Genomic DNA, 23,049 nt, shown 5'->3' on the forward strand with positions numbered 1-23,049 from the left:
AAAAACATTGTGCATCATTTTTTCTACAAAAAAACATGTGCTCAGCTCAATGTTTACTCATGCCCTTAGCTCCAAGATTCTGGTGGGTGTTCCTCTGGGTGAGTTTGGAAGTAAGTGTAATCTTCATTACGCTGATGATCTTCTAATTATGACCACGGGAGGGCTTGAGGATCTCAGGATTATTAAACTCATACTGTTTTTATTTGAAAGTATGTCTGGTTTGGCGACTAATTTTGCAAAAACCTGCCTGTTTTCGAGCAAGTTGGGAGAATTACCGCAGGCGGGAGCCGCTGCTACACTTAACTGTGTAACTGGGTCTCTTCCAGTTACTTATCTTGGTGTTCCGATTGCGGGAAGACGACCTCGTAGACAGGATTGGGAGGAGCTGATTCAAAAAGTGAGGAGGAGGCTCTACTCCTGGAAGGTTAAGCATCTTTCCTTGGGTGGTCGCCTTACGTTGGTTAACTCTGTTTTGTCTGCACTTCCGACATATTGGATGTCTATCTTTAGACTTCGGGGGTGGGTTGTTAAAAAGCTGGATTATCTCCGAAGAAAGTTCTTGTGGTCGGGGCTGGATATTGATCACCCTAAGTGTCGACTGGTGGGGTGGAGGAACTTATGCCGGCCACGTGATCAGGGAGGATGGGGGATTCTGGATCTTCGCACTTTTAACTTGGCGTTACTAGGGAAATGGTGGTGGAAGTTTGTTATGGACCCTAGTTGGTGTGGCGCGGATGTTGTGCAATTCAACTATGGGCTTCTCAACTGGCATCTCTACCCCAGGTTGACGGGTAGAATTTCTTTCTTTTGGAAAGGTGTTCTTGACAGTCTACCAGCGTTTAGAGGGTGCATTGGGCACAACATCAATTCTGGTGAGACTACTCTGTTTTGGAAGGATCGATGGGTTAATGGCATTGCCCCTATGAATTTGTGGCCGGAGGAATTTCGTCGTAGTAATCTTCCGAACGGTACGGTTCATGAGTTGTCCTCCCTTCTTGAAGATCCGCTCTTTTCTGCAAATGCTTGTGTAACTCAGGTCTTTGATTGTTTGAAGGCGAATAGGGGGGCTAGGTGTGATAAGAAAAGCTGGTTGCTCACGGGTAACGGGCTTTTCTCGGTGAAATCCTTCTATAATTTTCTCAGTAACGGTGGTATCGTTTGTCCAGTTGCGAGGTTCTTTTGGCGCAAGACTTGCCATCAGAAGATCATTCTCCATAACTGGCTTGTGTGGAAGAATAGGGTCCTCACGTTGGAGAATTTGGAGAGGAGGAAATGTAACAAACTGCCTACTGCTACGTGTGTTTTGTGCCATTCGGCGATTGAAACAGCGGATCATCTTTTCCTCCAATGTTCTTATTCTAGAAGGATTTCGGATTTCTTTGTTAATTTAGTCAATCTGCCGGAGCCACCTCTCTCGGTGAGCGATCTCTGGATCGCGTGGAGGTGGTCGGTGTTGCCGTCTTTCAGGACTTTTGTGGATTTATTAGTGAAAGCTATTGTGTGGACAATTTGGCTTGCTAGAAATGATATTATTTTTAATGCCAATGTCGTGCCTGGTGCATATTCTCATTATTAAAATTGATCATTTATTATTGTCCTGGTACGATAACTGTGCAGAGGGTGACAAGGGGAAGCTTGATGAGGCCATGGGGAGTGTTCGGAGGAGTCTGAAGTTCTCTGGCCCCCTTGCTGAGGTGGAGCATTGTTCTGCGACAGATCTTGAGATTACTTTGGCCGAGGAGGCGCCGGGACAGCAAACGGAGTAGTCCACTTTCTGGGTTGTTAGGTGGGGAGGAGGCCCCTTTTCTCCTACTTTTTTATCTCGCATTTTCTCCGTTGTTTCTGTTAGTTTGTGTGTTTTGAGTTGTTGGCACTACTGCTAGTGGTTGGGTGTCCTTTCCCCTTCTGTGTGGGGGGAGGCTGTGGTTTTTGTTTGTACTCTCTTTTATTTTATCGATGGTTTATCCACCTTTTCAAAATATGAAAGAAGTATATTCTTTTAATCGTGATGTATATATTTTTTTGGGTGTATGCGTGTTTGTATGTAATTTTTATGAGAGTATATACATAGATATTCAACTATTTGGGTAATATTATTTTTTAAAAATAAACCTATTAATAAAAAAATTAATAAATAAAAAATTACACTATTCAATTGGGAAGTGAAATTTATAAGAATCACATTAGTCAGACAAAAAAGAAATGAAGATAAAATAGTGTTTTAAACAAATTCGATTGATTACCACAAATTATTTATATGCAAATATGGTGTTTTATGAGAGCGTTGAGTACACACATAAATAAAAGCATTTTTTCCAAATGATAAATTAATAAGAAATCCTTTTGCAAATAAACCCTGAAAATATTATTATTAGAGCCTTAGATTTCCATGTTCAAGAAGATGGACTTAAACCAAACTTTGAATCACAATAGTCATCAATCTTAGGAAGAAGCGCTCTAATAAAGAACACTTTCATAAGGATCTTGTTCAAGCAGCTATCTCCAATGCTTTGAACAGCTCTGCAGCATTCAGAAGTGAGATCAATCTTATTGCCATGGGAGGACTCAAATATCGAATTTGCACATCCAGGGACACTTCGAACAGGGTACCAACAAGCCTTGATCTCCGTCCGACTTATGGGTATCGGCCGTGGCAGGATGCCAATGCCCCGGAATGGTGATAGTTTGCTGTACAGGGTTTCAGATTGTGCAAACCATGAATGCACAAAGATCACCAACACTAACAGCAGAAAGAATTCTGTTTGCATCCTCATGTCTTAAGGCTCACTGTTTTGCATCCAGAACACAAAGGACTACATATATGATTTCTGGAGTTTATGTAACTCCATAGTAAAAATAACAAAACATACTACATATTTAATCAGTTAAAAGGCATTAAAACATTTGTTCAAAACCGCCTGTTTATTAAATACATTATAAAAAAAGTAAAGAAACCATGTGTTCCTTATAACATATGACATTCAATGTGTCGTGCGGTACTGCAATAACAGGAATATTTGCTTCAACTGCACAAGAACAGGTGGAATGGACAATTTTTACTTGCTTGCCAGGATGTTCTCAATCAAGAGCGGAGAGCAAACCAAACTGAAGCTAAAGTTCCCGGATATCATTCAATTCATTGCCTGAAGAAGTGACGGTATATCAATAAAAAAGAAGGCATGTGAAAAACACACTAATCAAGGACATACATAAATCTCAGTTTGATATTGTTGTCTTCATTATGATGATAGACCTATATTAGCCTATGAACATAATTAGAGGTGCTGGACTATGGAAGTCCTTGCTAGGTCATCCTTGTTCACAGTTGTTCAGCTAAAGAAAGCGTAACAAGTTCCTGTATTGGGACTGACGGAAATATTATTCTTAAGAGCATGATCTCCCTGGTTCTAATCCTATAGAAACACATAAATAAATAAATTACTGAATCTGAAACTCATGATTGTTCTTGGGCAAATCCCCGCACTAACTGCTAGCTTGGACTGACGGGTCATGTTATCACTTGTATAAATAGGAACAACATGATCACAATAAAGCTCAGAATATTTTGTGACGTGATAACAACAATATACAGTGGCAAGAAATGACATATATACTTTACTATTGCTGCTTTACATGCAAGCATATATATGACCGATCTAACATAAAACCAGAGTCATCATCTTACACTATGGCATACATGCAAAGCATCATGTGATGGTTTTTGTTTGAGTTTCCTACTTGTTTTTCTAGTTAAATACTGACAAGTAAATTGCCAGAACCTGACTGATGGAAATAAATGTTAAGCAAGAAGATTCTTGATATTTTAAAGTTAGAACCTAGAACTTACAAAGTTTCTCCATATGGGAGAAGAGCTGCTGCCACTACCCTTCCTTCCTCATTCAATATATTGTAAGTAGAAGCAGCATTTCTCTGAGAAAGCAATAACATGAAGACACACAAGTCAAGAAAAGAAATGACGATTATAAGCATTTTAGACACAAAAATATCTTGATTATCAAAATAATCATGGAATTAAATAAAAATATGGATGCCTAATAAACCTAACTGTCTTTTGTTCGCTGGACTTAGAAGAAACAATAAACTGAAAAATGTAAAAAAAGTAAAAAAATAAAAAATAAAAATATACCGAATCAATTGCTTCCAATTTCATGCCGGTAGATCTAATAAATCTTCGGAGTTCAAGACTCACTGGTTCAATGTGCCTTCCACAACCAAGAATCAGAATTTCTGGATGTGCATGAGGACAGAACAGACTTTAGGGAATAAAAAGGGAGAAAAGCTCATTTTCCAGCAATCTACATACTGAAAAAGAACAACCGCTAGAGAAGACATAAGATGAAGTGACGGCTTGCAAGTACAGGATTCACAAGAAAGTTAAGCAGCTAATACAAACCATAAAAACCAAGAAGCTAAAAAGAATGGTCATAATTTAAACATCAAGATTTGAGAGGGTTGAAGGCAACATAAATTAGGGGACGATGCCCGCAGACTAAATACCTGGGACAGGTCTCACAATTTGGAAGATGGATAAACTGCATTTCATAGGAAAAAGATCCAACTGTTAGCACATGCATAAGGATAATCACATTTGAGCAAGTAAACAACCAAAACAAATGAACAAATGCTGAGAAATAGTAAAACACATCCCACATAAATGAATATATTACAACGAAATGTTAGCAGGGTTTAAAATATACCAATAAAATGCTTACTATGGAGGAGCCTCCAAAAACAAGTCATTTGTAAGAGTTGCATGCCATGAAATCAACAGGAAATTCACTAAATCATTCACTTAAAGATAAATCACGCACCTTTCACCTCTCACCTCTCAATATGTTATATAAGAAATTGCTTCACACTCCATACATACCTCTCAGCGGTTATCTCTGAAAATCTTTTCGGAGACCAAGACATGAGCTTGTTGTCTATGATTAGCAAGCTTCCCTCATACTTCACACCATTTACCGTAAATCCTGTGTCAGTGTACCTAAAATTATGAAGAAAAAAAAATCTTAAAAATAAAATGATAGCAAAGTCAGCATTCACAAGCATTGATGCAGCACATTGCAGAGAAAGATGCATCTTATCAATGCAAGACATAGATATAAACAGCAAAATTCAACTCTAGAATATAGAAAAAGGATCACTTTTCCAAACAACAAAATATATCAATTAGAGTTTCAGCAAACAATAAAAACAGTAATTTGATACTGGATTAGCAATCAGCACAGCATTGACAAATTCATCTCAAACGTATACCTAAGTCACCAATACTGACAAATACTTTAGGGAGAAAAAGCGCGCGCGGGCACACACACACACACGCATAAGAAGAACAGAGAAATCAACAAAAGCATCGGAGACCCAAAGATTAAGGAAGCCAAAATCAAAATACCCTTGGAAACGAAGCTGATCTTCGGGGACGCTGTCGATGAGGTTGATCTGATCATAGAGCGAAAAAGCGCGCCTGATAACATAGAAAATCAGCAAAAAAACTTGAGAGAGATGGAGAGAAGACTGAGAACGAGACCTGAGAGAGGGGAGGGTTTGATTAGAGATCTTGGGGGACTTCTCTACGAAGCGTCTTCACGAGGTCCGGCAGCACTCGCCGGCATGCGCCACCCGCCATTGCCGCCGCCTTGGGTGGCCGGAGATGAGAGGTCTCCTCGTTTCTTCCCCTTTGATCCAAACCCCGCAAAACCCGATAACCCGATTAAAGATCCGAAACCCGAAAATGATTTGAATCCGATATGTCGTGGTATGTTTGCATAAATACACTTGTAAAATCAGTAATAGGGGACTGGTATATAAGTAAAACAGACTTGAAGGACTAACAAATAATTATAAGATAAGAAAGGGGTTATCTGTAATTATACCGATCTATATGGTGAGAGCGCTCGATGGAGGGGAGAGAGATGGCGACGAGCAGAGGCGGCACCGGCGGCGGCCGTGGCGGAGTGAGTCGGGAGGGAAGCGCGAAGGCGATGGTGGCGGATCAGATCTGCCAGGCAGTGCAGTCCACCTCCAATCTCCTCCATCTCATGCAAAACTCGTCTCCCGCTCAGGTGCTCGTTCATGATCTATTCTACATCTTGATTGTTCGTTTTGTGCGGTTTGATGTGATGTTATGCATTGGATCGATCTTGGAATGATTGTTCCTTAGAATGTTCCACTCTGTTAGAGAGATCATCTTCGCAAAGTCTCTTCAGGATAGCATTATGATTGATTATATTGTGTATGTATTTGTGGTTCATGATCCGTTACCTCATGGTGTGCTTTGTATTGAGGAAAAACATAGGGGGAAAAGGGAAAAAGAAGAAATTGAAGATGATGATTAGGAAAAAGTTTGAGTTTTTTCAGTACATTTTCCAGATTTTTTTTTTTTCAATTTTATTTTAATCCAAACACTTGTTTTTGTTCCTATGATTTCAATTCCAAATTGTAGGTGTACCTGATGAAGCTCCCAAAAAATATTCTTGCTAAATCTTCTACTGTGAAGAATACTGGACAGGTATTTTCCTGCTCAACTTTAGATGTAATTATGTCTGGGGTATCTACCCCAGAGACCAAATGATTTATTAATGACTTTGTTTCTTGTGTTTTCAGGTTTTGGATCAACTACCTAGAGTCATTTCTTCATTGGATGCTTACATGGAGAATGGTTTACAGAGGTTGGTTTCTTTTTATTGCTTATATAATGTTTTTCATTGATTCTACTATCAGTTCTGTGGGTAATTGGCGTGATAATCTTTTTTGGGAAAATGGAATAAATTGAAGTTTTTTCTCATGATCAAATTTCAGAACTTCACTGTTCCTTTTTAAATGTTAATTTTTATTTGGAATGGTCTGTAATGTTGATTAAAGAATACATTCATGAGTAGGACATTTTCTTTTGATGGATATATTACTTGTGTTAGATTCTTAGAGGGAAGTTTTCCTTATAGTGGTTCTAGAGTGGATATCTGAAAGCAATGCTAATAGGCCAAATACATGCATTTGGTAGGATTAAACCCATATCTGATTGTTCAAGGTATTAGGGCCACCTTTCTTTTTGTTTTGAGGCATGCAATTATGAATTGGGTGAGTTTGGAAGAACTATTTGATGCTATCTCACATCTGGCCACCCCTGTCAACTATGAAGTTTGGTTTTATCTGTTGATCTCTCTGTATCTGGTCTTGCAGTGTTCTTCATCTGAAGACTGTAACACAATTGCTATCAAACATGGAAAGCTCTCAACTCAGGTCATCTTCTCAAGTCATTCAGTCTGAAGAAGAGAAGAATGATGCTGATTCAGAAAATGCTAGTGAAGCATTTAAAAGTTAAAACATGTGTGCAGGTTCTGTAGACTCCCTCTCATTTATTATTTCTGTTAACCTTACAAAGCTAAATTGGATAAAATTGGCGAAGGAATTTCCTTATATAATTTTCTTCCATTTCTCCTTATTTAAACACCTGAATTTTACCTAGAACTCGGTGTTTGATTGGAAAAAGAATAATAAAACATTAGCTGACTCATGTTTGGCAAAGTGCAGTGGCATCAGCTAAATTTCTTGCATTTTTCTCTATTTGTTCTTTGGGACAAAAAGCTGATTTTGTTCTTTGTTTTTTAGTGGATCAACACTTGCAAAGGACCTAAAAGAATTGAAGGCACACTAGCTCATCAAACTCCAGAAATGGTTGCAAGGAGGATGGCCCGTGCTTTTACTGATACTTCTGGTTTAAATGGTCTTTTTATATCTATATGAAGTAAACAACTAGTAAATGTCTTATTGCAAGCTGATCCTGTATTAGCTTAGTCTGCATGCTACACCATCTGTCTGCTGACCGGTTTTACAAAATCAGGTGAATCTGACATTTCAAAATGCTAGAGTCACTAGACCCACCTATCATGAATATGACTTTTCAATGTTTCGTGGTTTTAGTTGGTTGTCTAAAATGGCCTTTGAAATCCAGGGTTCAGGATTTCAGGTCTTCTGTTGCAATGCTTGCATTTGTCAACTGTCAATTCGATAGCTAAGTAATTATCTCTTCCTTGAGCTGCATGTGGAAGCTGGTCATCCCTCTGTTTATTTTCTAATCCAAGTGCAGTTCAGGTTGTGTTTAGATAGAAAATAAACATGAAGATGAATACATGAATACCGTCTTTGTGAGGGCCGGTGAGATAACACTTTTCCGGTTTTTAGTGTGGTTTTATGGTTCAGGTCTGGGGTTCTTCTTGACTTAACTTGGTTTCAAGATAGAGGACCCGGTATCTTGAACTCAGAACTTTTAGAATGTCTGTATTTTAGCCTCCAACACCAAACTCAACACTTTGAAATGTCAGGTTCCTCTGGTTTTATAAATCGAGTCAGAAGAAATCTAGTAGTTTTGATAGAGCATGGAGCATGGGCTAATACAGATGCAGTTTGCTTATAAAGATTCAAAGAAGATACTTTTATTGATTATTTTTATTTTTTATCTTTAGAGTTGAATATCTTCCTTTTTTTTTTCATCTCTGGCGTGATTGTGTCATTTGTGTGGAAAGATGTAGGCTTTGTGATTTCTTCTTTTTCATATAAATTCTTGTGAGATATTGATACCTGAATGTTATTCACAGAGAGAAAATCACATGTTTGCATTGCAAAAGAGCCATGAAATTGGGGATTGACCATTGAATCATTGATCTTGTATGTTGCAATTGGTTTTGATTCATTGAAACTGGTTATTTATTTATTTTGATTTTTGATTTTTGATTTTTGCTTATTGTACCTTTTCGCAGAAGAGAGCTTTTACTGAAATTTACTCATCCAATTAATTAAAAAAAAAATCATCAATTCAACTAAAACCTGATAAAACCGGAATGACTTTATCTACCTATATATCTTCATGATTGATCAGGTTTTGGTATAAATATGATTCTCCAATTCAAACAAAGGTGAGTACTATTTTTATTTTTATTTTTATACAAAATGTTTATTTTTAAATAACTAATAAATTTTAAATTATAGTACTAATAAATATTAATTATTTATCTAAAAAACAAAAAATTTTAATTTTAAAATATTTATTTTTATTGATATTAATTAAATTAAATTATTTTTTTTTGACAAATACCCTATTTAAAATTTAAATCAAAAATAAATACTGATATGGAGATGTTGGTAAATTAAATTTTAAATTTTATTCAACTGAATATTGTAAAAAAAAAAAAAAAATTCAACTCAATTAAGATTTTCTCTGTGATTCAAAATAAAAAAAAAAATATTGTTTTTTCTTACAACTCTCTGCCACGTGGGATTTTCGCGCGATTCCAAATTTCCAACGCCGAGGAATTCCCCAATTAATCTCCACCCAACCATCGAACCCTAGCTCCTCCTCCTCCTCGTCCTCTTCGCCACCGTCCATGGCCTCCCTGACCCTCTCACCGGCATCGTCGTCCTCACTCCTCTCCCGCCCCCACACTCTCCTCTCTCGCTCTTGCTTTCCCTCCTCCGCTTCCTTCTCTCTGTTCACAACGGTTGTTCTCCATCTTCTCTCTCGATGATTAGTAATCGATGTTCTTCTTTTCTAAATCCCTGATTTCTCTTCTTCTCTGGGTTGCAGAGATGCCAATTTTTTGGGCCACTGAGGTTCAACAATGGCGCGCCACCGTGCATCCCCGTGATCAACGAATCCTCGCTGCCGGGCTTATTGTCAACACCACGGCTTCAAGAGATAGGCGGCAAGAATGATACCCGCCTTCGCATCTTTTCCGGCACTGCCAACCCCGCTCTTGCCCAGGTTCATCAATGATTGGTGAAAAGAAATCCTTCTGAACAATCTTATAAAAAATGGTCGTTATTTTTGTAGGAAATCGCTAGTTACTTGGGCCTGGAGCTTGGGAAGATCAAAATCAAGCGCTTTGCGGATGGAGAAATCTATGTTCAGTTGCAAGAGAGTGTCAGAGGATGTGATGTCTTTCTAGTGCAACCAACTTGCCCTCCTGCTAATGAGAACCTCATGGAGCTTCTGATAATGATCGATGCTTGCCGCAGAGCATCGGCGAAGAATATCACAGCTGTGATTCCTTACTTTGGTTATGCTAGAGCTGATAGAAAGGTGGGAACTTTCTCCTTATACATCTTAAAGTTGTTATTTCATTATGAATTTGCTTATGCAATGGGAAATAATAAAATAAACTAGAGACGAAACTTTGATCAATGTGTTTTCTTGTGTGACTTGCACATACATCATATTTTCAAGAAAACGATTATGTTGTGGGGATTTTGGTTTAGCTTGTAATTTTATTGATTTTTTGTTAGTACTCCATTAGTTCTGTTTGTGTCCTTTCTCCATTTCTTCTATATACTTTTGTGTGAAAACATTGACACTGACTTTCACACTGCAAACTGCTCTCTCAGACTCAAGGGCGTGAGTCCATAGCTGCCAAACTTGTTGCAAATCTGATTACAGAAGCAGGGGCTAACCGTGTGCTTGCTTGTGATCTTCACTCTGGACAGTCCATGGGATACTTTGATATTCCAGTGGATCACGTATATGGTCAGGTAACATGTTCTCTGGAAATGTTGTCCGTGAAAATTTGAAAGTTATCACTAATCAGTTCACACAATTTGCTTGTTTCATGAATTCCAGCCTGTGATCCTTGATTATCTGGCTAGCAAGACCATATGTTCAAATGATTTGGTAGTTGTCTCTCCAGATGTTGGTGGTGTTGCAAGGGCACGTGCTTTTGCAAAGAAGTTGTCAGATGCTCCTCTAGCCATTGTGGATAAAAGGCGTCATGGACATAATGTTGCTGAGGTAATTTGGTTAGGTTTACTTGTTAAATCTTTCAGTCTAGTAAGTCATTTATTTGAACAACTGATAGTTTCTTTGAGCTTAATTTCCTTAACATTAAGACATCAAAGTTTAGAGGTGTTTTTGTGGATTTTGTAGAATAGTCACTTTGTTGTCTCTCTTGTGTTGCATTATAGTATCTAAGACGATCATAAAACACTCTGGCCAATGTCATAAATTGTTTTTGTTATAGATCATTTGTCTATGCCTCCTTAAAATTTTGAGAACATTCCTAATGATAGGTGTGGGGTTTGAGTTGCCTGTGCCCTGACTGGCCATATCACACACAATTTAATGGAAGAAAAAAATTTCTGGTTTAATAAGGTAGCGATTCTAAAGCAATTGTTGTTCTGTAGGTAATGAATCTTATTGGGGATGTTCGTGGAAAGGTGGCTGTTATGGTGGATGACATGATTGATACTGCCGGTGAGTTTGTTCACACTGAATCCATTAAAAAAGAGCCAATGTTTGAATTTGTTTCCCAAGCATCTTAATCTTTCGGATCTTTAGCTTGAGTTTTCTCAGAAAAATCAAATTATTTTTCCTGTAAAGCGTAGCTTACTTTTGGTTATATCTATCGGTGATTGTTGTATAAGTCTTGCCTGCATTGGGTGCTTTGCGCTAAGCTGTTGGAGGCATGCAAACAGCTCATTTTATTCCCTGTCATGTAGCACATATCCAATGCCTTCAGTGCAATGCATTTAGTGTAGGCTAGAAATTTCCTCATTACATAAAGAGAAGTTATTACATGCTCTCTCTGGCAAGCATTACCACACTTTGCTTGATCAGGTAATTTTGATGCTTTTTTCCCTTGTAAACCTTGCAATCCTGAATGCTTTATTGCCATCGGAACAGGGACAATTGCAAAAGGTGCATCTCTATTACATCAAGAAGGGGCAAGAGAAGTCTATGCTTGCAGTACCCACGCTGTTTTCAGGTATAGGCGTGCCTTCTCTAAGTAGTCTATGAGTTCAGAAAATGTGAAAGATAAGTCACTTTGAAAGATCAGGATTTGGTTTCTGGCCTGTGTTTCTATGTTTGGGCTGAGCAACAGAATGGAGTGATTTTAGTTTCTAACATATCAAAGGCTTACTTTGATTGAACGTTTGACATATTATATTTGGCTGTTAGTTACTTATTATGTTCTGTATACAATGGCAGCCCTCCAGCAATTGAAAGGCTTTCTAGTGGCCTGTTTCAAGAAGTTATCATAACAAATACGATCCCAGTGTTGGAGCAGAAGAGTTTCCCTCAGTTGACAGTTCTATCAGTGGCAAATCTGTTAGGCGAGACTATTTGGCGAGTTTATGATGATTGCTCTGTGAGTAGCATCTTTCAGTGATAAAATGTCCATTGATTCATTTATTTATTTTTTCTATTCATAAGGACTGTAAATGTTGTTTCTTTTTTCTTGACAAAATTTTTCTTGGGGTTTCAGTGTACTCCTCTTATTCTACATAATTACAATCCAAAGCATCTTGGCTCATATATTGACTGACTGATCTTGTAACTTAAAATAACAGAACCAATGCATCAAACATCAGTATCATTGAGAATAGCTTCATGTTTGCATTTTTATTGCCTGCTAGGTTGGCTATGAACCATACTCCAGCCTGGACATTGATTGATCATCTTTGGTGGTGGAGTTAACATGTCTGTTCGCCATTCTCGCTTTCTCCTTAGATATGGACCCTTGAGCGTTCTTTCGAGCTGTTCACTCTAGTTGTCATATACATAGTTGTCTTAATACAGGTTCCTAGTAATGTTTGTACTGCTCTAAGAGTATAGAATGAGTACATTAAAATGCTTGTTTTTTGAGCTCTTGTTAGTAGTCGATGTAAAAACCCAGGTGATTTGATGCTTTTGTGCACAATATTTTGCATGAAGTGCTGGTTTTAGGGTTTGTAATATCTTGACGATGGATTAATTTGTTTGTTCCTGAGCTCCGAAAGAACGTCTAGTTGAGCTCAGTCTCCAACCATGTCTATCCAGGGATGTATGCCTCTGTTTGTTGTAATTAATCTCATTATAAACTAACAGTGTTGTATCTGCCAATGAATATTTGCTTTAAAAAATATTTAGGTTTTTTCATTCACATAATTTTGATTTTTTTTTTCCCTAATTCAAGATTTAATGACCTCCATTGAAATTGATTTGGCCACTAAATGTAAGCTTTATTTTTCCATTTTTTTCGTTGAGTGAGGGTATATATGCACAAAAGAATCTTATGATTCACTTCTGATATTATCAGCATATATTAACATTTTTGGTGGAAAATAAATATAATATTTACTGAGGTACAGCAGTAATTAACCTTTTTCAAGGCTACACCACAACCCCCTTGCTCCTTGTATTATTTACATACTTGAAGAAACATGGGGAAAAAAATCATATATGTTAATAAAAAACTATATAAATTAAAAATATATGTAATCAATTATACAACAGGAGAGTCGGTATTTTATTTTATTTTATTTTTTTTATTTCGATGAAGTTAAAAGTACCACAAACTTTTAAAATGAAGTTGGCCGTTTGTCTGATAAAATAAAAAAACGAGCACAAATATTAGCCACCTTTCAATTCATGAGTAAAATTCCCCTGCTTCCAAACGAAGAAAAGAATCAGATGAAATGAACAAATCTGTTAATCTTTCCCACATCTTGGAGTGCCTTTTGCTGGAATCACTGTCAACCAAGTGGCTCACTCACAACCCTTAACTGACTGTTCTTCCTCTACTTTTGATTCCTTTAAACTTACAAGCAATCACTTGAATTGTAAGTTATTAACTTTAATGACTCATCATTCGACAAGTGGAATGTTTTCTTTTATGCTCTTCTAATTATTGCACTATAATACAATCAGAATCATTCTGCAATTGTAGACAATAAATTTCATAGTATGGCCATCCATTCATTGATACTGAAATCCATGATCAATGGAGAATAAAGAACTTTCAAATCTTAGTTTCCGAAAATAATCTTATTAGTCTCGATTCCGTAATTAAAGAATGGAGGTGGAGGTGCATGTATTTGCTTATATTCGTGACTAAACACAGAAAATATCAGGAAGTTTCGTTGTTGGAAGGACGAATCTGAATTCCCCTTAGTATCTGCAATTGTTATTTAAACCGAAGCTTGGCCTTTTGAAATTTCTACTTCACATTACTTTCAAAGCTCATTGATTTTAAGAATGAATGCTGTAGAAAAACATACCAGAAATTTGGTTGTTTCCAAAGAAGATTTCAGTAATTGCTATGCATCATATGCTCAAATGCAGTATCATCAATCATTGTTCTCCAATTCACTTCCAAATAGCAACTTTATTCAATCAAGATTTCCAATTAGTTCTCAGGTGATCAATCATACTGATTATGGAATTGAACAACAAGATGTGAAGGTAAGTTCAGTTGTTTACTGATATGTATCGGTGGCACAACCGATACATGACCGTCACTGATTTTCATACTACTGATCAGCGTGGAGATGTGAGGATTGCAAAGCAGCGAATACGATGGACTCATGAACTGCATGAACAGTTTGTAGAGGCTGTTAATTGTCTTGGAGGGCCAATGAGTGAGTAACAACGAGCTATTATCCTCACCTAAGATTGATATTCTATAATCTAATCAATGTTCTTTTAAATGCAGAAGCAACTCCAAAAGGAATACTAAAATTGATGGAGTCACAAGGCCTAACAATTTTTCACATTAAGAGTCATTTGCAGGTAAAGCTATTTCCGATGTTTTTATACATTCTCTTCAGAGTTTTTGTCTGATTGTTCTATTTCACATCTTCAGAAATATCGGGCAGTAAAGTGTATTATGAATTTCTCTGAAGGTATATAATTAATCTCTTTTTGTTAGTGCTTTCTGTGGTGCTTTCGTTTTAATCATAACTGAAATTTAACAATTGATTGATAATATTGCAGGTAAACATGGAGGGAAAGCAAATAATGATCGAATGCCAATTCACAACAGTAAAAAGTAAATCTATTATATTTTTTTATCTTTCAGTTGGATCATCATTGATTATGCTGTCCATATGATTAGTCTGACTTTGATGATCTAGAAATGGTGGAGTTCATATTTTAGAAGCTCTTCGTCTGCAATTGGATGTACAAAAGAACTTACATGAACAATTAGAGGTTGAACATATAAACTCTAATCCCTTTATTTAAACTGCCAAGGACTTCTATTATCTAAGTGACGCATTTAATCCTCTTTGTTCTACTTCCACAGTTCCAGAAAAAGTTGCAGAGTAGAATCGAGGAACATGCGAATTACCTGCAAAGGATGTTTGATTTTCAGAAAAGAAGTTGCAGTTACTTTGAGAACACTAATGCGAAGAACCAAATGGACAGTCATGCTACAGAGAGCTCATCTTATGGAGGATACAGTGAATTTGGTGAAATATATCTCAATGAATCAGAGGCGAAATGGTTTGCATCATAAAATGTTTGGAATGGAAAACAAAAATCCAATCACTTTAGATAGATAGCCTGAAGGCAACCGGTTTGGATTACAAGACCAAAGAAATTCAACAATGTATATAATGCGCATGATAGCATTATAGTATTTTATTTGCACCAAATAAAATAATTACTTAGCGAAACATCAGAGGTAATTAAGCCTCTAGTTTCATATGATCCAAGATGTTCTTCCCTTCAAGTTTGAGAGTAAAGACCATCTTGACATAATCCTGGAAACTAATAGTCCTGCAATGTGGCTTGTTTTTCTCTAATGCCTCTGGAAGTGGTCCTAATTGTGCATCTGCACTCGGACTATGAAATGTAGCAACCGACATGCGTTCCCAGTCTGTGTTTACAATAGCTCTGTGTTCAATGCTCTTGTATTTCCCATTGCTCATTATCTGTCAGATAAACAGTAAAAAGTATTTATGTTTAGCAGTTACCGAAATTGTAGACATATAATGTTGATTGAGAGCTAAGTTTTACCTCAATGTTATCTCCAATGTTGACTATGAAAGCACCAGGGAGTGATTTGATTGGAAGCCAAACACCATTCTTTTTTATCTGCAATCCTTGAACTGCATTCACTTGAAGTAACACTGTTAGTCCTACAGTGTCAGAGTGAGGGGATAGTCCCAGCACCTTGCTTGCTTGAGGACATGGAGGGTATTAGTTAATCCTCACACATTGCTTGCAACCCTTAAAATTGTCAACGAGTTTATCAATTTTCAAGCTCTTTCCTATTGAATCTAACAGAATGTTTGCCACTCTCTGCATTTCTTCAGAATACTGATCAAATGCGTCCCTGAAATTTTTGAAAAAGTGGATAAACCACATGCCATAGATAAAAGTGAAAGTACAAAAAGTCGCACTCAACCGCTCGAAACAACAACGAACACAAAAATCCCACTAGAAGTGGGAACAAAAACATAACCAGCCAAACACCCGATCGGCCAAGACCCATCTGACAAGAGCACTACCCCAAAGGGCTCGATTAGGGGTCCCTCCACGAGGGAGCAGCTCCACCGGTGGGATCCTCCTGCTGCCCAGAGAACACCAAGCTGCGACGAAGAGTAGAAGTATGCTCACCAAAACTCGCTTGCTGAGAGGGAGAGGCTGCAGAAAACCACAGGATCAGCACATGGGCAACTTTGGAGATAATAGAAGAAGGAGAAACGCAGACAGCATTAAAAATGCAATCATTCCTAGCAATCCAGACATGCCAAGCAACCGCTTTAACAATGAGGCCACCTAAGGAACGCAGACAAGACCGAAGTTTGAACTACCAGGACTCCCACACCTCACCCAGGGAGGACGGGAGTGCCGGTAAACCGAAAAGGTGCAAGAAGAAACTCCAGATAGGTTGCACAAACTGGCACTGACGGAAAAGATGATCCACCGTTTCACAGCCCGCATGGCACAGAACACACGTAGTGGTTGGAAGCTTGTTGCAACACCGGACAGCTAAATTTTCCATCGTGAGAATCTTATACCTCCAGGCAAGCCAGTTGAAAATATTTACTTTTTGCGGGCAAGCAGAGGTCCAAAAAGTCTTGGCAACCAGACATCTAACCCCACCATCAATCATGAACGAATAAAAGGATTTAACTGAAAATCTCCCGGTCGGCGTTAGTGTCCACCATTTCAAATCTTCTTCATTCAAGCCAACCCTAAGGGAGTAGTTCTCCACAAAATGTCGCACCTCCAAGTCCTCCCGAAACGACATTAGGTCTAACCTGTGTCTCAGCTCCATAAACGTAGCGTTAGGGTCACCCGTCGAGAAGAACAGGTTAGGCCAAATGTACATAGGAGCACAACCATTCAACCATTTATCCTTCCAAAATAAAGTTCGGGAGCCATCGTGGACGATATGCTCCGTGCAACCTCTAAAAGCCGACAAGCAGCAATAAAGACCACTCCAAAAGAAAGAAGCCAGACCACGACGGTGAGAATGCAGGTTCCAGATAGACACCCCATAATTGAAGCGCACGACAGGCCATCCGCACCAGTTTGCATCGGACGACAACTTCCACCACCACTTCCCGAGTAGGGCGGAGTTGAAAACCTTCAAGTCTAAAATGCCCCAACCACCTAAGTCCTTTGGTCAACATATACTCTTCCAGCCAACCAGCCGACATTTAGGTTTATCGATGTCCGGCCCCGACCACAGGAAGTCTCTCCTAATCCTGTCAATCTCCTTGACTACCCAACTTGGGAGTCTAAAGATAGACATCCAATACGTCAGGATAGCAGATAACACCGAGTTCAGCAGGGTAAGCCTACCCCCCACGGACAATTGACGAGCTTTCCAGGACGACAATCGCCCCTGACCTTCGCAATAAGAATTTCCCAGTCCTGCTTCCTCGGCCTTCTTCCTGAGATAGGAATACCCAGATAGGTGACTAGAAGACAATCAACTGCACAGTTCAGAGTCAGGGCCTCAGCATGGTTCGGGAGGCAGTCTAACCGGGAGGAGAAAAGACACGTTTTCGAGAAATTGGTTTTCAGACCAGACATTCCTTTAAATAAAAATAACATCAGCTTAATGATGCGCAAATCCTCAAGACCCCCAGTGGTCATAATTAGTAAGTCATCAGCGTAGTGCAAATTACACATCGAACCGTGGTTTCCCAGTGGAACACCAATAAGCACACCAGAGTGCAAAGCATGAGAGAACATCGTCCCCAGCACATCCGTCACCAGGACAAAGAGCAGAGGGGAAAGGGGGTCCCCCTGTCTCAAACCACGATGGTACCGTACATAGCCACTCGGCGAACCATTAACCAAAATATTGGCTTTGGAGGAGACGAGAAGACAACGTATCCAATCTACCCATCGTCTACCAAACCCCCTAGCCTCCAGTAGATCCAAAAGGATGTCCCAGTCCACCGAGTCGAATGCTTTAGAAAAATCCACCTTAAGGATATGGCCTGGAAGCCTACGTTTATGGATGCTGAAAATCAACTCCTCCGCCGTAGCAATGTTAATTATTTGTGTTTTAAAACTAAGAATTTGAAGAAGTTTACTTGAATATTGGTGGATTTGTAGGCCAGAGTTTCAAGCTCCTCCCAGAAACCGGGTCTAGCAGAAAGGAAGTACATGGGCCCCTCAGTCCAATTTCTGTTCCTCTGAGACAACAAAGGCTTGGTCATAGCCTTCCACAGTGCCTGGAAGTTGCTCATATGCTTTCTTCTCCTGCAAAGGTAACTGAAAAAACTCTTTTATCACAGCCTTCATCATTCTATCACTTCATCAGGAATTCCATGGTTAATAAGCTGAAGAAAAACAATTTGAGAACATCAAATTTTATTTCTTCATGAACCCATATCAGTATCATCCTGGTTTCTGATTCGTGTCACAAAAACACTTATTATAAGTTATTTATATCTTGTAAAAGATACTAACCTGGAAGAATCCCCAGTCTTTACAAGCCGAACTAAGTTTTCGAGTATCTCATCTTCGAGTGTTGAAGATGATCAAGTCTACTCAAATCTATGATTGGAATATCACCATGTTTAGAAGCACTCATTCGAACGTAACTGCTCATTTATCACGGCCTAGTATACTTCACAACACAGAGGACATGACATTGTTAGAATTAGATGATCTCATTATCAATCTGAACAAGGTTACATGAATATGTATATACGAGTATACAAATATGGCGGATATACAAAGATGGATAGACAAATGTATACAGGTTGTATTGCCTAACAGACATATGATCGTTAATCGATCCCAGTGATTTTGATATAGTTTATCATCACAAAGATTCAAAAAATTCAACATTATAACAAAGAGATTAACCTTTAAAAAGTAGTGCACCATTTACCCTATTTCTCTTCAAACTTTGATGCATCTTCCAAACAGATCATTCTCACTTGTTTTTCATGCTTCCTCAAAAGAAACGGTCATGATTATTACTCTTCATTCACAACAAGAAGATGAGAATAAATCAAAACAGTAAGCACAAGATGATTTCTATGATTTAAATTGACATCCTTAATCCATGGACTGCAGAATCTCGCATGCTTCTTAGAATAAAATGCAATACTTACTACCTTCATTAAGATGAAATTCCAAAATATTTGGATTTCTTGCATCAAAGCTTGCCTTTAGAATGGAATGCAATCCTTACTACCTTCATTAAAATGAAATTCTCAAATATTTGGATTTCTTGTATCAAAGCCTGCCTTTAGAATGGAATGCAATCCTTATACTACCTTCATTAAGATGAAATTCTCAAATATTTGGATTTGTAGTATATCTGCTTTGAAATGTAATTAGGCAAAGTGACCTCTGATCTTCTTGTTTGTTTATTAATGTTTTCCAAAACCTTACTGTCATTCTTAATCATACCATCAGGATTAACCTTTTTTCTAGATTCGAACCACAGCTTCAGAGCAGCTTTAACCATGTTATGTATGAAGATGATTTGCTTATTATTACTGAAGCTTTTCAATTGATGGTTAAGAGGATTAAAAATTTATAAGTCTCTAATTAACTACCAAGAAACTAGACCACCTTACGTTTATAATTTATTTGTCTTCTCAATCAAGCCAGGCAGGTTGTAGCGGTCAAGGGTCAAAAAGAAGGGGTCAATAGTCAAGATACTAGCGGTCTGAGGAGAAGCAATAGGAAAACAACACCTGGCACGCGGTTTGATGATTTTATAGTGGGAGGATTATGAGGAGATTACCTCATAATCAATGGGTCATATCAAGGATTGTTAACCTTAACCTGTAGTTTGGTGTAGCGTGATGCTCAAGGCACTTTGTATGAAGGTTGTTATTTTCAAAAAGAATATAAATATCAAATGAGAGGATGAGTGGGCAGGCAGCCTATCATTCGTCTCCTTTCTCCTCTTTTCTCTCTCCTCTTTCCTCTATCTCTTTCCTCTCCTCCCTTCTTTTCACCCTTTTCCTCATCTCCTTATTTCTCTTTCCTGATTATTCCATGGCTTTTCATTGAGCTCAGTGAGAAATCAAACCCTAGCCACCAACCGAGGCGCTACATTGGTGCTTTCATTGATCCCGCTCAATGACGGAAGGGATGACAACTCGATCTCGTGCCATGGAAGACCACATCTATCTTCTCAACGAGCGGCAGGACTCATTGCTCGCCAAGATGGAGGATCTTTGTATCTCGGTCCAGCAACATACCGAGCTCTTCGACTCCATTCAGAAATCCTTGTCCACTCAGCAAACAGTGATGGCTGACATGATGTTCAAGTTATCTAAGATCGAGAGGGGACTGTCACCGCCATTGTTACCCTCGCCCCCAATATCCCCTGGACCAGGATATCCACCATTGCTGTCAACGCCACCTCCTGCCGACCAGTCACAGGGAAATGGTGTACGTCTTCCTAAGCTGGAGATTACCCTATTTTCAGGTGAGAATGTTCTCTCTTGGATATTTCAGATTGAACACTTCTTTGCCCATCATGCTACTCCGGAAGACCAGAAGATCTCCATGGCGGCCTTTTATATGACGGGAGTGGCTTTGCAATGGTACCACTGGCTCTTCGCCACCGAACAACTGACAACGTGGACGGCGTTCGTTCGCTTGGAGGAGATACGGTTCGGTCCATCGAAGTATATCAATCATGAAGCCCGCCTTTACAAACTCCGGCAACACTCCTCTGTCGCCATCTACATGTCTGAATTTGAATGTTTATCGACGAGGATCGTCGGTTTGCGTCCCAGCAGCTTGTTAAACTGTTTTCTCTCTGGGTTACGTGAAGATATCCAACGCGAGCTGTATATCTTGCAACCTGAGACGTTGGCGGACACGATGGGCCTTGCTAGAATCATGGAGGACAAGTGTAATGCAGCGCGGGCAGCTTCAGGACCACCGCGCTTGCCGTTTCGGGCCCATAATATGGGTACCCTCGCCCTACCAGCACCAGAGGCTCCGCGCCTTCCGGGCCCTGCACCGGCAATACCCATAAAGAAACTAACTCCAGCTGAGATGGCCGCTCGGCGCGAACGTGGGTTATGTTTTAACTGTGACTCTCCATTTACTAGGGGTCATCGCTGCAAACCTCCACAATTCCTATGTCTCTTGGTGGAGGATGAAGCGGACTTTCAGGGTGACATATCGGATCCTGACCTTGTTCCTTTGGAGGTCCCTATGGATGCTTCCCCAGAAGAGCCTCCTGCTGCGGACCAGCCCAGTATCTCTTTCCATGCTCTCACAGGGGCCTTAGTTCCTTCGACGTTGAAGCTTGCTGGATCAATTAATGGTAAGAGCGTCACGGTACTGATTGATGGGGGATCTACTAACAACTTCCTCCAGTCACGGTTGACATCACACCTGGGTTTGACTACCCATGTTGCCTCTCACCTCACTGTGATGGTCGGGAACGGGGAACAGCTACAATGTGGTGGGGAATGTTTACAGGTTCCACTGAAGTTAGGTGAGGCATTGTTTCCGGTGGACCTTTTGTTGCTTCCGGTCTTCGGGGCCGACGTGGTTTTGGGCGTCCATTGGCTGGCGAAACGAGGGCCTACTTTGTTTGACTATAAAAATCTTTGGATGGAGTTCGATCATCATGGTGCTCGTGTGCGTTTGCATGGCCTTCCCACCACTCACGGCGAGTCAATATCGCCCACATCCCTGCGTCGCGATGCTCTCGGTCAAGGCGACAGTCAATACTACCATCTCAGGGTTTCTTTGACTGCTGACTCGGGATAGCACGATGGGTCCCCAACAACACCTGATGCTTCGGCTCCCTTGGTTTTCATTGACCAATTCAATACATTGTTGAAAACTTATACTGATATTTTCTCCACTCCTACAGGGCTCCCACCGGTGCGATCATTTGACCACCGTATTCCACTGAAGGCCAATACATCTCCGGTGAATGTGCGGCCTTACCGCTATCCTCATTTCCAGAAGACGGAGATTGAACGATTGGTGGGCGACATGTTAAAGGAGGGCATTATCAGGCCGAGTACGAGCCCCTTCTCTTCACCAGTGATCCTAGTCAAGAAGAAGGACGGGTCGTGGAGGTTCTGTGTGGACTATCGGGCGCTCAATGTCGTGACGGTCAGAGACCGGTTTCCAATTCCCACTGTCGAGGAATTATTCGACGAGCTCGCTGGTGCACAGGTCTTCTCAAAGATGGATCTCCGATCGGGCTATCACCAGGTTCGCATTCACCCGGAGGACATCGAAAAAACGGCGTTCCGGACGCATGAGGGGCATTACGAATTTCTCGTAATGCCATTTGGCCTGTCGAACGCTCCATCAACGTTCCAGGCTCTGATGAATGCGGTGTTCCGTCCGGTGTTAAGACAATTCGTTCTGGTATTCTTTGATGATGTGCTGGTATATAGTGATTCATGGTCCGATCATCTCCAACATCTGGAGGCGGTGTTCACCTAGTTTCGTCAACATCATCTATCGGCCAAACTCAGTAAGTGTGCCTTTGGTCGCACAAGTTTGGGATATCTCGGCCACCGGATATCCAGGGAGGGAGTTGCGGTTGAGCCTGAAAAAGTCCAAGCAGTGCAAGACTGGCCGCTGCCATCCAATGTCTGCCAACTGCGGGGTTCCTGGGCTTGACCGGGTATTACAGACGCTTTGTGCCACAGTATGCGCGCTTAGCGGCACCACTGACGGACTTGCTGCGAAAGCAGGCTTTTGTTTGGTCGCCCGCAGCCATGGCTGCCTTTGAGGCTCTGAAACAAGCTCTTACATCTACACCAGTCCTCCAATTACCAAGGTTTGACCGCCCATTT

At 39.8% G+C, this 23,049-nt stretch overlaps 5 protein-coding genes across 6 annotated transcripts; 4 read left to right on the forward strand and 1 right to left on the reverse strand.

Annotated features, from left to right (window-relative positions):
* Positions 1–2,775: 2,775 nt before the first annotated feature.
* LOC120264382 (NADH dehydrogenase [ubiquinone] 1 alpha subcomplex assembly factor 3-like) lies at positions 2,776–5,732 on the reverse strand. Its single transcript, XM_039272197.1, is given in 8 exon segments — positions 2,776–3,143; positions 3,848–3,930; positions 4,148–4,248; positions 4,519–4,553; positions 4,892–5,008; positions 5,417–5,488; positions 5,552–5,586; positions 5,588–5,732. Coding segments are annotated over 8 exon segments (513 nt in total). The 5' UTR covers positions 5,651–5,732; the 3' UTR covers positions 2,776–3,136.
* A 184-nt stretch (positions 5,733–5,916) lies between these two features.
* Positions 5,917–7,663, forward strand: LOC120264305 (tobamovirus multiplication protein 2B). Of its 2 annotated transcripts, XM_039272112.1 has the most exons (5): positions 5,917–6,086; positions 6,467–6,532; positions 6,628–6,692; positions 7,204–7,358; positions 7,633–7,663. In XM_039272112.1, the coding sequence occupies exons 1-4, from the start codon at positions 5,922–5,924 to the stop codon at positions 7,343–7,345; spliced, it is 438 nt and encodes a 145-aa protein (XP_039128046.1). In that variant the 5' UTR covers positions 5,917–5,921; the 3' UTR covers positions 7,346–7,358; positions 7,633–7,663. The 2 variants fall into 2 exon arrangements, with proteins under 2 accessions (XP_039128046.1, XP_039128045.1); XM_039272111.1 differs by lacking the exon at positions 7,633–7,663 and having other exon boundaries at positions 7,204–7,463.
* Positions 7,664–9,321: 1,658 nt separating this feature from the next.
* Positions 9,322–12,892, forward strand: LOC120265629 (ribose-phosphate pyrophosphokinase 1). The gene is made up of 9 exons (XM_039273578.1): positions 9,322–9,518; positions 9,605–9,781; positions 9,851–10,099; positions 10,402–10,545; positions 10,634–10,801; positions 11,194–11,263; positions 11,693–11,774; positions 11,999–12,158; positions 12,427–12,892. The coding sequence occupies exons 1-9, from the start codon at positions 9,405–9,407 to the stop codon at positions 12,463–12,465; spliced, it is 1,203 nt and encodes a 400-aa protein (XP_039129512.1). The 5' UTR covers positions 9,322–9,404; the 3' UTR covers positions 12,466–12,892.
* A 1,049-nt stretch (positions 12,893–13,941) lies between these two features.
* On the forward strand, positions 13,942–15,821 carry LOC120264618 (protein PHOSPHATE STARVATION RESPONSE 1-like). Its single transcript, XM_039272438.1, has 7 exons — positions 13,942–14,233; positions 14,313–14,409; positions 14,484–14,560; positions 14,634–14,673; positions 14,765–14,819; positions 14,905–14,980; positions 15,075–15,821. The coding sequence occupies exons 1-7, from the start codon at positions 14,027–14,029 to the stop codon at positions 15,285–15,287; spliced, it is 765 nt and encodes a 254-aa protein (XP_039128372.1). The 5' UTR covers positions 13,942–14,026; the 3' UTR covers positions 15,288–15,821.
* A 4,523-nt stretch (positions 15,822–20,344) lies between these two features.
* Positions 20,345–22,985, forward strand: LOC120265351. The gene is made up of 3 exons (XM_039273223.1): positions 20,345–21,953; positions 22,107–22,589; positions 22,645–22,985. Exons 1-3 carry the CDS (start codon positions 20,345–20,347, stop codon positions 22,983–22,985), a joined length of 2,433 nt encoding a protein of 810 aa, XP_039129157.1.
* The last annotated feature ends 64 nt before the right edge of the window (positions 22,986–23,049 follow it).

This window comes from Dioscorea cayenensis, chromosome 7 (assembly GCF_009730915.1).
Source record: "Dioscorea cayenensis subsp. rotundata cultivar TDr96_F1 chromosome 7, TDr96_F1_v2_PseudoChromosome.rev07_lg8_w22 25.fasta, whole genome shotgun sequence".
NCBI lineage: Eukaryota > Viridiplantae > Streptophyta > Magnoliopsida > Dioscoreales > Dioscoreaceae > Dioscorea > Dioscorea cayenensis.